We start from the raw sequence: 12,864 nt of genomic DNA on the forward strand, positions 1-12,864 counted from the left end.
CACCTTAAGAAAACAACAACCCCACACAAAAAAAAAAAAAATCCCCCTACTAAAGGGAGGGAAGGGAGGGTGGCTGCCGTCAACGACGGCACTGTGCTACACCCCCCCTCCCCAACCCACCTATATCTGGAGGTGGCTCCGGTTCTGGCAGATCGGGGCAGTCTGGCCACTCTGGCAGCTCCGGGCAGTCTGGCCGCTCTGGCAGCTCCGGGCAGTCTGGCCGCTCTGGCAGCTCCGGGCAGTCTGGCAGCTCCGGGCAGTCTGGCCGCTCCGGGCAGTCTGGCCGCTCTGGCAGCTCCGGGCAGTCTGGCCGCTCCGGGCAGTCTGGCCGCTCTGGCAGCTCCGGGCAGTCTGGCCGCTCCGGGCAGTCTGGCCGCTCCGGGCAGTCTGGCCGCTCTGGCAGCTCCGGGCAGTCTGGCCGCTCTGGCAGCTCCGGGCAGTCGGGCCGCTCTGGCGTCTCCTGGCAGTCGGGCCGCTCTGGGTCTCCTGGCAGTCGGGCCGCTCTGGCGTCTCCTGGCAGTCGGGCCGCTCTGGCGTCTCCTGGCAGTCGGGCCGCTCTGGCGTCTCCTGGCAGTCGGGCCGCTCTGGCGACTCCTGGCAGTCGGGCCGCTCTGGCGACTCCTGACTGGCGGGCCTCTCTGGCGACTCCTGACTGGCGGGCGGCTCTGGCGACTCCTGACTGGCGGGCCGCTCTGGCGACTCCTGACTGGCGGGCCGCTCTGGCGACTCCTGACTGGCGGGCGGCTCTGGCGACTTACGACTGGCGGGCGGCTCTGGCGACTTACGACTGGCGGGCGGCTCTGGCGACTGTTGACTGGCGGGCGGCTCTGGTAACTTGACTGGCACTCCAGTCTTGCCCCGTCAAACAGCCCTTGTGCCCCCCCCCTAAACATTTCTTGTGGGTGCCTCTCGGTCTCCCTTACCCGTCGTGTTCCCCAGTCCTCGCTAGACTTCTTCCGCTGCTTGGTCCTGGTTTGGTGGGGAATTCTGTCACAGAAAATGTCGTACTCTTCGGCGAATATGTCGCATGGGAGAGAGAAGGACCAAGGCGCAGCTGGATTGTGGATACTCATTTTCTTTTAATGGTAAAAGGCAAAGCATCCACCGGAAAACAAAACAATAAATGATACTCACAACATGGACAGTCTTACAGGCTATGCAAACGCAGTGCAAGAACAATTCCCCACAACTGACAAACACAAACACACCCACATATATGGGACTCTCAATCAAAGGCAAATAGACAACACCTGCCTTCAATTGAGAGTCCCAACCCCAATTAACCAAACATAGACATACATAAACCAGACTCAACATAGAAATAGACCACAACTCAAAACCCGGAAATAATCAATCAAACGACCTCCTAACTAACACACCACCCCGAACCACATATAACAAATACCCTATGCCACGTCCTGACCAAACTACAATACCAATTAACCCTTATACTGGCCAGGACGTGACAACCTGTGGATGTATTTCAAGGCCTACCTTCAAACTCAGTGCCTCTTTGCTTGACATCATGGGAAAATCCAAAAATTGTAGACCTCCGCAAGTCTGGTTCATCCTTGGGAACAATTTCCAAACGCCTGAAGGTACCACGTTCATCTGTACAAACAATAGTACGCAAGTATAAACACCATGGGACCACGCAGCCGTCCTACCGCTCACGAAGGAGATGCGTTCTGTCTCCTAGAGATGAACGTACTTTGGTGCGAAAAGTGAAAATCAATCCCAGAACAACAGCAAAGGACCTTGTGGAGATGCTGGAGGAAACAGGTACAAAAGTATCTATATCCACAGTAAAACGAGTCCTATATTGACATAACCTGAAAGGCTGCTCAGCAAGGAAGAAGCCACTGCTCCAAAACCGCCATAAAAAAGACACACTACAGGTTGCAACTGCACATGGGGACAAAGATCGTACTTTTTGGAGAAATGTCGTCTGGTCGGATGAAACAAAAATAGAACTGTTTGGGAATATTGACCATCGTTATGTTTGGAGGAAAAAGGGGGAGGCTTGCAAGCCGAAGAACACCATCCCAACCGTGAAGCACGGGGGTGGCAGCATCATGTTGTGGGGGTGCTTTACTGCAGGAGGGACTGGTGCACTTCACAAAATAGATGGCATCATGAGGAAGGAAAATTATGTGGATATATTGAAGCAACATCAAGACATCAGTCAGGAAGTTAAAGCTTGGTCGCAAACGGGTCTTTCAAATGGACAATGACCCCAAGCATACTTCCAAAGTTGTGGCAAAATGGCTTAAGGACAACAAAGTCAAGGTATTGGAGTGGCCATCACAAAGCCCTGACCTCAATCCTATGGAACATTTGTGGGCAGAACTGAAAATGTGTGTGCGAGCAAGGAGGCCTATAAACCTGACTCAGTTACATCAGCTCTGTCAGGAGGAATGGGCCAAAATTCACCCAACTTATTGTGGGAAGCTTGTGGAAGGCTATCTGAAACATTTGACCCAAGTTAAACAATTTAAACGCAATGCTACCAAATACTAATTGAGTGTATGTAAACTTCTGACCCACTGGGAATGTGATGAAAGAAATAAAGGCTGAAATAAATCATTCTTTCTACTATTATTCTGACATTTCACATTCTTAAAATAAAGTGGTTATCCTAACTGACCCAAGACAGGGAATTTTTACTCGGATTAAATGTCAGGAATTGTGAAACTGATGTTAAATGTATTTGGCTAAGGTGTATGTAAACTTCCGACTTCAACTATAGCAATAACACTTGATATACAGAACCAGTCAAACGTTTGGACACACCTACTCATTCAAGGGTTTTTCTTTATTTTTACTAGTTTTTACATTGTAGAATAATAGTGAAGACATCAAAACTATGAAATAACACACATGGAATCATGTTGTAACCAAAAAAGTGTTAAACAATTCAAAATATATTCATATTTGAGATTCTTCAAAGTAGCCACCCTATGCCTTGATGAAAGCTTTGCACACTTGGCATTCTCTCAACCAGCTTTACCTGGAATGCTTTTCCAACAGTCTTGAAGGAGTTCCCACATATGCTGAGCACATGTTGGCTGCTTTAGCTTCACTCTGCAGTCCAACTCATCCCAAACTATCTCAACTGGCACTGTAATTCACAGATGACTTACCTCCAAAAACAATGCAGCTATTCAACTGGTCAGTCAGGCTGACTGCAATCACTAAAAAGCTACATAGTTTAATGCAACTTTATATCCAGATTTGGGAAAATGCCCAAAAGGTATTGGTGGCAATGTTTTGTTTTGGTGGTGATTCTGTTTCTTGCATTCTTCCTCCTCTCGCGCGCCTTTACTTCCCACAAAGGAACAATTTAACTAATTTGAACTCTGAATGTTGCTAGGTTTCTAGTAGGTGCGGTTTTGCACCAAGTTTGGCATGGATAAAAAGGACGCCCCCTGGACCAGAACTTACCAAGTTGCAGCAGTTGTAACTTTTCAGTTTTAGGTCACCCAGATATGAGCCCATGATAGGGCTAGACTCTGCTGGATACTAGATGTTGTTTGTTTACAGTATCCATCTGTGGACAACTGCCCTAGTTCCTCTGGGAGAGACCGGTGTGCCTTTGGAATGGGGAACACACACACATTCCAGCGGGAATGCAGGACACAAGCTGTTCCCTTCTAAAAATAGGTCTGCGGCCCGTTCGACTCGCTACACAAACACAGACAAACACACCACTGTTTCAACTTCCAGACCTCAGGTGCTGTACCATGTAATCCTACTGATCAAACATCATACCTATATACACCACACACATGCAAGCATAGACACACACAACTTCCACATGTACGTACACACGAACAAGCGCACGCGCACACACACACTCTTTCCCTCCCTCTGTCCCTGTGTTAAGTCCTGAATGTTTGCGTCCAGCTACAACAAGCGTCAGATGAGTCGGATCTATCCTAAAGGAGGCAGGGTGGACTCCAGTAATTACATGCCTCAGATCTTCTGGAACGCAGGCTGCCAGATGGTCTCCCTTAACTACCAGACCCCAGGTACTGTACTAGAGCATGTTAATCAAACTGCACGTACAGACTCATACATAGATTCACATGACACACACCTCACATAGCCCTATACCACTGTTTCTCTGTAACTCTCCTGTCTGAGGGTTGAGGAATTGAACACACACACACACACACACACACAAGTGCAATGATGGATTCATATGCGACACACACACACACACACACACACACACATACATGGATCGATTCACATGCGACACATACACATGGACGGATTCACATGCGACACACACACACTACACACACACACGGACAGATTCACATGCGACACACACACACACACACACACACACACATACACAGATAGATTCACATGCGACACACATACAGACTGTACTTATTATTTGCTTCCTATTCATGATGAGTCATGTTACCCCCTACAGCACACATGCTCTCACAGACACTCTCTCTGTTTCTCTATCTCTCTTCCTGTCTCTCTCTATATCGCTCTCTCTTCCTTTCTTTCTCTCTCTCTCTCCCTTTCTTTCGCTCTCTCTCGCTCGCTCTCGTTCTCTGTCTGTCTCTCTCTATATCACTCTCTCTTCCTTTCTTTCGCTCTGTTTCTCCCTTTCTTTCTCTCTCTCTCTCTGTCTGTCTCTCTCTATATATCTCTCTCTGTCTCTCTCTCTCTCTCTCTCTTCCTGTCTCTCTCTCTACAACTCTCTCTCTCTTAATGTCTTCCTTTCTTTCTCTCTGTCTCTCTCTCACTCTTCCTGTCAATTTCAATTTAAGGAGCTTTATTGGCATGTTAAACATATGTTTACATTACCAAAGCAAGTGAAATAGATAATAGACAAAAGTGAAATAAAAAATAAACAGTAAACATTACACTCACAAAAGTTCCAAAAGGATAAAGGCATTTCAAATGTCATATTATGTCTATATACAGTGTTGTAACAGTGGCTCTCTCTCTTCATCTTTCACACACACACTGTGAACCCTGTAGTCAGCAGATGCTGTCCCATGTCTGAGGGTGGGGTTGGAACATATGGCTCCCTGTGAGGGGGCATGTGTAGGGCTGGAGGGGGTGAGGGTCGGGGGAGAGAGAGAGAGAGAGGGAGGAGAGGAGAGGAGAGGAGGAAGAGATGTGAGTAAGGTGGAAGATTCCCCCCTTTTCTCTTCTCTCTCCCTCTGGGTTGAGCACAGCAACACTGCAGAATATGACTCTTGAATTGTTGAAGAAATCAACATGTCACAAATGAATTTCATCAACCAGAAAAAGTGAATCTGTGTGTGTATGTCTGTTGGCATAATGTGTGTGTACGCTTCAAGAAGAGTGTGTGTGTCTGCATGTGACTGTGTGTCTATGATTTCCATTGTAATAGCACCTAAACGGACTCTCTCTTGTCTCAGATCTGGCCATGCAGTTGAACCAGGGAAAGTATGAGTACAACGGATCCTGTGGGTTAGTGCTACTGCTGTTGCTCCTCCTGCCTTTCCTCCCTCCTTTATCCTCTCTCCATCCCCCACCCTCCTTCCATCCCTTTATCTGCCCCTTCCTCTCTGAAAGCTCAACAATTAAAGCGTTTCACATCTCATAAGTGGTTGCCGGTGGGCTCACTCTGCCACTCTCTCATTGATGGGGCTCCCCTCCTATTATCTTCTCTCTCTGTCTCTCTCTGTCTCTCTCTCTCTCTCTCTCTCTCTCTCTCTCTCTCTCTCTCTCTCTCTCTCTCTCTCTCTCTCTCTCTCTCTCTCTCTCTCTCTCTCTCTCTCTCTGTCTCTCTCTCTGTCTCTGTCTCTCTCTCTCTGTCTCTGTCTCTCTCTGTCTCTGTCTCTCTCTCTCTCTCTCTCTCTCTCTCTCTCTGTCTCTCTCTCTCTCTCTCTCTCTGTCTCTCTCTCTCTCTCTCTCTCTCTGTCTCTCTGTCTCTCTCTGTCTCTGTCTCTCTCTGTCTCTGTCTCTCTGTCTCTCTCTCTCTCTCTGTCTCTGTCTCTCTCTCTCTGTCTCTCTCTCTCTCTCTCTTGCTATCATGCGCTCTCTCTCTCCTTTCTCTCTCTGTCTCCCCTATCTCGCCTTTCTCCCCCCCTCTTCCTCTGTCCTGGGGCTTTCACTACTAAAGTCAGATAGTTCATATGGGAGGAGATCAGTAATGATAGTAACACCCCTATCTCCTAATGCTCTTCTAATGTGACTTTCACCCTTAACTAATGTCACACACACACACAGGTCTCTCCTAATGCGCCTCCTGTCCTAACTCAGCTGGCACACACACACACACACACACACACACACACACACACACACACACATATAGGTCTCTCCTAATGCGCCTCCTGTCCTAACTCAGCTGGCACACACACACACACACACACACACACACACACACACACACACACACACACACACACACACACACACACACACACACACACACAGGTCTCTCCTAATGCGCCTCCTGTCCTAACTCAGCTGGCACACACACACACACACACACACACACACACACACACACACACACACACACACACACACACACACACACACACACACACACACACAGGTCTCTCCTAATGCGTCTCCTGTCCTAACTCAGCTGGCACACACACACACACACACACACACACACACACACACACACACACACACACACACACACACACACACACAGGTCTCTCCTAATGCGCCTCCTGTCCTAACTCAGCTGGACACACACACACACACACACACACACACACACACACACACACACACACACACACACACACACACACACACACACAGGTCTCTCCTAATGCGTCTCCTGTCCTAACTCAGCTGGCACACACACACACACACACACACACACACACACACACACACACACACACACACACACACACACAGGTCTCTCCTAATGCGCCTCCTGTCCTAACTCAGCTGGCACACACACACACACACACACACACACACACACACACACACAGGGTAGAATCACAATCATTGTCATCATCATTAGGATTCAGGCTAACTTACTGTAACAGTGTGAGCAGGAATATAAATTATCTACCACTAATTATCCTTTTTATACTGATTGATACAACCACCAATCCATTTATCTTGATATGGAAAATAGCTATGCACCATCTCTACAACACAATTTAGATGTAGTTGTTAAAAGAGCTGAAAACACTGTAGAACACATTTATTAACACTATACTAGCACATTACAGAACGTGTTTAGAGCGGCAAACAGCAGTAGAAACAATAACAAAACAAATCCCCGCCCCTGTTTTGGTAAAAAGCTGAGGGATGGGGCTGGAGAAATATAACCACTCTCAAATTCACAGACAGAGCTATGGATGCAAGGACTGACCATCCATGATATGAAAATGATAGTTTTAACCATGTTTTGAGACTATACAGTGTTTGTTTAAATTTACTTTGTTTACAAACACTGGAGTAAAACAAGCTTATATTTTGGGTTCTGATGGAGTATGTCAGTTGAACTAAGCTCATGAGGCATTTCTAAGTTATATCCTTCAAAAATCAATGGGTATATATCATTAATGTAGAAGTCCCAAAATGGATGTAGCAACTGCAGATTGCCCCTTTAAACATAGAGTTAGAATTTTTTTTGACCCTGGTGGGCCACCGTCCCTCCTTTCTCTTCCCAGGTATCTGTTGAAGCCAGACTTCATGCGTCGCTCAGACAGGATGTTTGACCCCTTCTCAGAGACACCTGTGGACGGGGTTATTGCTGCTACCTGCAGTGTACAGGTACGAGGTCAGGAGTTCAAAGTTCACAGCACAGAGACGGAGATGGAGGTAGATGGGGTTTATTGTAGTGTATCTGCACATGATCACTGTATTAATAAGAAACCAAGAGAGAAAACCAACACAGTTGAAGTTGGAAGTTGACATACACTTAGGTTGGAGTCATTAAAACTCGTTTTTTAACCACTCCACACATTTCTTGTTAACAAACTATAGTTTTGGGAAGTTGGTTAGGACATCTACATTGTGCATGACACAAGTCATTTTTCCAACAATTGTTTACAAACAGGTTATTTCACTTATAATTCACTGTCTCACAATTCCAGTGGGTCAGAAGTTTACATAAACTAAGTTGACTGTGCCTTTAAACAGCTTGGAAAAATCCAGAAAATTATGTCATGGCTTTAGAACCTTCTGATAGGCTAATTGACATAATTTGAGTGAATTGGTGGTGTACCTGTGGATGTATTTCAAGGCCTACCTTCAAACTTAGTGCCTCTTTGCTTGACATCATGGGAAAATCAAAAGAAATCAGTCAAGACCTCAGAAAAATAATTGTAGACCTCCGCAAGTCTGGTTCATCCTTGGGAGCAATTTCCAAATGCCTGAAGGTACCACGTTCATCTGTACAAACAATAGTACGCATGTATAAACACCATAGGACCATACAGCCATCATACCGCTCAGGAAGGAGACGCGTTCTGTCTCCTAGAGATGAACGTACTTTGGTGCGAAAAGTGAAAATCAATCCCAGAACAACAGCAAAGAACCTTGTGGAGATGCTGGAGGAAACGGGTACAAAAGTATCTATATCCACAGTAAAACAAGTCCTATATATCGACATAACCTGAAAGGCCTCTCAGCAAGGAAGAAGCCACTGCTCCAAAACCACCATAAAAAAGCCAGACTAGGGTTTGCAACTGCACATGGGGACAAAGATCGTACTTTTTGGAGAAATGTCGTCTGGTCGGATGAAACAAAAATAGAACTGTTTGGGAATATTGACAATCGTTATGTTTGGAGGAAAAGGGGGGATGCTTGCAAGCCGAAGAACACCATCCCAACCGTGAAGCACGGGGGTGGCAGCATCATGTTGTGGGGGTGCTTTGCTGCAGGAGGGACTGGTGCACTTCACAAAATAGATGGCATCATGAGGCAGGAAAATTATGTGGATATACATTAAAGCAACATCTCAAGACATCAGTCAGGAAGTTAAAGCTTGGTCGCAATGGGTCTTCCAAATGGACAATGACCCCAAGCATACTTCCAAAGTTGTGGCAAAATGGCCCTTTGGACAACAAAGTCAAGGTATTGGAGCAGCCATCACAAAGCCCTGACCTCAATCCTATAGAAAAGTTGTGGGCAGAACTGAAAAGCGTAGGCGAGCAAGGAGGCCTACAAACCTGACTCAGTTACACAAACTCTGTCAGGAGGAATTCACCCAACTTATTGTGGGAAGCTTGTGGAAGGCTACCCGAAACGTTTGACCCAAGTTAAACAATTTAAAGGCAATGTTACCAAATACTAATTGAGTGTATGTAAACTTCTGACCCACTGGGAATGTGATGAAATAAATAAAAGCTGAAATAAATCATTCTCTCTGCTATTATTCTGACATTTCACATTCTTACAATAAAGTGGTGATCCTAACTGACCTAAGACAGTGACTTTTTACTCTGATTAAATGTCAAATGTATTTGGCTAAGGTGTATGTAAACTTCTGACTTCAACTGTACATGTGGTGGGAAGATGGGAAACCTGAAGCTCACTTGTGTGAAGTTCACTATTTTACAACTTAATGTTAGATGGTTTCTCACCCTGAAAGTAGTCTATAGGCCAGGACAAACTGTACATCTGTGGTCCAGTTTTCTTTAAACAGCCATTACAAACTTCAGCTAACTTTAGCCACCGCTGGCTACAAATCCATGTCAGTGATGTGAGCATATTTTAAAAAATGATGTCCAATCATTTGGCCATTTTCAAAAAAGTTGTATTATATTGTATTTAATTGTTGTTTGACTGGATGTGTATGTTCTCAGGTGTTTTCTGGTCAGTTCCTGTCTGATAAGAAGATTGGGACCTACGTAGAAGTAGACATGTACGGGTTGCCCACGGATACCATCCGCAAAGAGTTCCGCACCCGCATGGTGATGAACAACGGCCTGAACCCCGCCTACAACGAAGAACCTTTCGTCTTCAGGAAGGTACAGAGGAGAGGAGAGAGGGATGGATGGAAGGAAGGAAGGAAGGAGGAGAGGAGATAGGGGTAGAAGAGAGGGATGGGAGGGAGGAGGAGAGAGGGATGGGATAGGATATGATATGAAGGGAATAGGAGGAGAAGGGAGGAGAGAGGAATGGAGGAGCTGGAGAGGTATTAGACAGGAGAGACTGGAGAAATGGCTAAATGTAGAGAAGAAGACAGGAGAAGAGGAGAACACTAGAAAGGTATTGGAAATGGAGTAGAAAAGAATGGAAGGGAAATGTAACAGTTCATACAATGCTGCATTGGTTGTTTACTGGTAGGTGTTGGAGTTTAACAGCTTAGGGAGTAGCAAAGGGAGGGAGGGGGTGAGTTGGAGGGGATTGGGGTGGAATTGATGTCCCTGTGGTAATTAGAACTACTCAGTGTGTCTGCAGAGAAAGAGAGGAGAGGAGAGGGGGAGAAAGCATGGAGGGAAGAGTGGAGAGGAGAGGGGGAGAAAGCATGGAGGGAAGAGCGGAGAGGAGAGGGGGAGAAAGCATGGAGGGAAGAGCGGAGAGGAGAAGGGGAGAAGGCATGGAGGGAAGAGCGAAGAGGAGAAGGCATGGAGGGAAGAGCGGAGAGGAGAAGGGGAGAAAGCATGGAGGGAAGAGTGGAGAGGAGAAGGGGAGAAAGCATGGAGGGAAGAGCGGAGAGGAGAGGGGGAGAAAGCATGGAGGGAAGAGCGGAGAGGAGAAGGCATGGAGGGAAGAGCGGAGAGGAGAAGGGGAGAAAGCATGGAGGGAAGAGCGAAGAGGAGAAGGCATGGAGGGAAGAGCGGAGAGGAGAAGGGGAGAAGGCATGGAGGGAGAGGCGAAGAGGAGAAGGCATGGAGGGAAGAGAGAAGGGGAGAAGGCATGGAGGGAAGAGCGGAGAGGAGAAGGGGAGAAGGCATGGAGGGAAGAGTGGAGAGGAGAAGAGGAGAAGGCATGGAGGGAAGAGCGGAGAGGAGAAGGGGAGAAGGCATGGAGGGAAGAGTGGAGAGGAGAAGGGGAGAAGGCATGGAGGGAAGAGGAGAAGGGGAGAAGGCATGGAGGGAAGAGCGGAGAGGAGAAGGGGAGAAAGCATGGAGGGAGAGCGGAGAGGAGAAGAGGAGAAGGCATGGAGGGAAGAGCGGAGATGAGAAGGCATGGAGGGAAGAGTGGAGAGGAGAAGGGGAGAAGGCATGGAGGGAGAGCGGAGAGGAGAAGAGGAGAAGGCATGGAGGGAAGAGCGGAGAGGAGAAGAGGAGAAGGCATGGAGGGAAGAGCGGAGGGGAGAAGAGGAGAAGGCATGGAGGGAAGAGAGAAGGGGAGAAGGCATGGAGGGAAGAGAGAAGGGGAGAAGGCATGGAGGGAAGAGAGAAGGGGAGAAGGCATGGAGGGAAGAGAGAAGGGGAGAAGGCATGGAGGGAAGAGAGAAGGGGAGAAGGCATGGAGGGAAGAGAGAAGGGGAGAAGGCATGGAGGGAAGAGAGAAGGGGAGAAGGCATGGAGGGAAGAGAGAAGGGGAGAAGGCATGGAGGGAAGAGAGAAGGGGAGAAGGCATGGAGGGAAGAGAGAAGGGGAGAAGGCATGGAGGGAAGAGAGAAGGGGAGAAGGCATGGAGGGAAGAGAGAAGGGGAGAAGGCATGGAGGGAAGAGAGAAGGGGAGAAGGCATGGAGGGAAGAGAGAAGGGGAGAAGGCATGGAGGGAAGAGAGAAAAGGGATAACAGATGTATGGCATGAGAGAGAGAAGGCAAGACAAAGAGAGCAAATAGAGGAAGAGAAGATTAGAGGAAGAATGGGGATGAGAGGAAGAGAAGATTAGAGACAGAATGGGGATGAGAGGAAGAGAAGATTAGAGACAGAATGGGGATGAGAGGAAGAGAAGATTAGAGACAGAATGGGATGAGAGGAAGAGCAGATTAGAGACAGAATGGGATGAGAGGAAGAGAAGATTAGAGACAGAATGGGGATGAGAGGAAGAGAAGATTAGAGACAGAATGGGGATGAGAGGAAGAGAAGATTAGAGACAGAATGGGGATGAGAGGAAGAGAAGATTAGAGACAGAATGGGGATGAGAGGAAGAGAAGATTAGAGACAGAATGGGGATGAGAGGAAGAGAAGATTAGAGACAGAATGGGGATGAGAGGAAGAGAAGATTAGAGACAGAATGGGGATGAGAGGAAGAGAAGATTAGAGACAGAATGGGGATGAGAGGAAGAGCAGATTAGAGACAGAATGGGGATGAGAGGAAGAGAAGATTAGAGACAGAATGGGGATGAGAGGAAGAGCAGATTAGAGACAGAATGGGGATGAGAGGAAGAGAAGATTAGAGACAGAATGGGGATGAGAGGAAGAGAAGATTAGAGACAGAATGGGGATGAGAGGAAGAGAAGATTAGAGACAGAATGGGGATGAGAGGAAGAGAAGATTAGAGACAGAATGGGGATGAGAGGAAGAGAAGATTAGAGACAGAATGGGGATGAGAGGAAGAGAAGATTAGAGACAGAATGGGGATGAGAGGAAGAGAAGATTAGAGACAGAATGGGGATGAGAGGAAGAGCAGATTAGAGACAGAATGGGGATGAGAGGAAGAGCAGATTAGAGACAGAATGGGGATGAGAGGAAGAGAAGATTAGAGACAGAATGGGGATGAGAGGAAGAGCAGATTAGAGACAGAATGGGGATGAGAGGAAGAGAAGATTAGAGACAGAATGGGGATGAGAGGAAGAGAAGATTAGAGACAGAATGGGGATGAGAGGAAGAGAAGATTAGAGACAGAATGGGGATGAGAGGAAGAGAAGATTAGAGACAGAATGGGGATGAGAGGAAGAGAAGATTAGAGACAGAATGGGGATGAGAGGAAGAGAAGATTAGAGACAGAATGGGGATGAGAGGAAGAGA

The 12,864-nt window shown here is 47.2% G+C and overlaps 1 protein-coding gene across 8 annotated transcripts in view; it reads left to right on the forward strand.

Annotated features, from left to right (window-relative positions):
* LOC106608040 (1-phosphatidylinositol 4,5-bisphosphate phosphodiesterase beta-4) overlaps positions 1 to 12,864 on the forward strand; it is a 172,460-nt gene that overhangs the window by 127,082 nt on the left and 32,514 nt on the right. For all 8 annotated transcript variants that reach the window (XR_006770319.1, XR_006770320.1, XM_045720990.1 and 5 more), the window contains 4 exons: positions 3,907 to 4,031; positions 5,418 to 5,469; positions 7,659 to 7,761; positions 9,798 to 9,962. Coding sequence is in view for 6 of the 8 variants with exons in the window: in XM_045720990.1 (XP_045576946.1) it covers positions 3,907 to 4,031; positions 5,418 to 5,469; positions 7,659 to 7,761; positions 9,798 to 9,962 (445 nt within the window). In the remaining 2 variants the exon portion in view is untranslated. The remainder of the gene's footprint in view (positions 1 to 3,906; positions 4,032 to 5,417; positions 5,470 to 7,658; positions 7,762 to 9,797; positions 9,963 to 12,864) is intronic.

This window comes from Salmo salar, chromosome ssa06, assembly GCF_905237065.1.
Source record: "Salmo salar chromosome ssa06, Ssal_v3.1, whole genome shotgun sequence".
Classification (NCBI taxonomy): domain Eukaryota; kingdom Metazoa; phylum Chordata; class Actinopteri; order Salmoniformes; family Salmonidae; genus Salmo; species Salmo salar.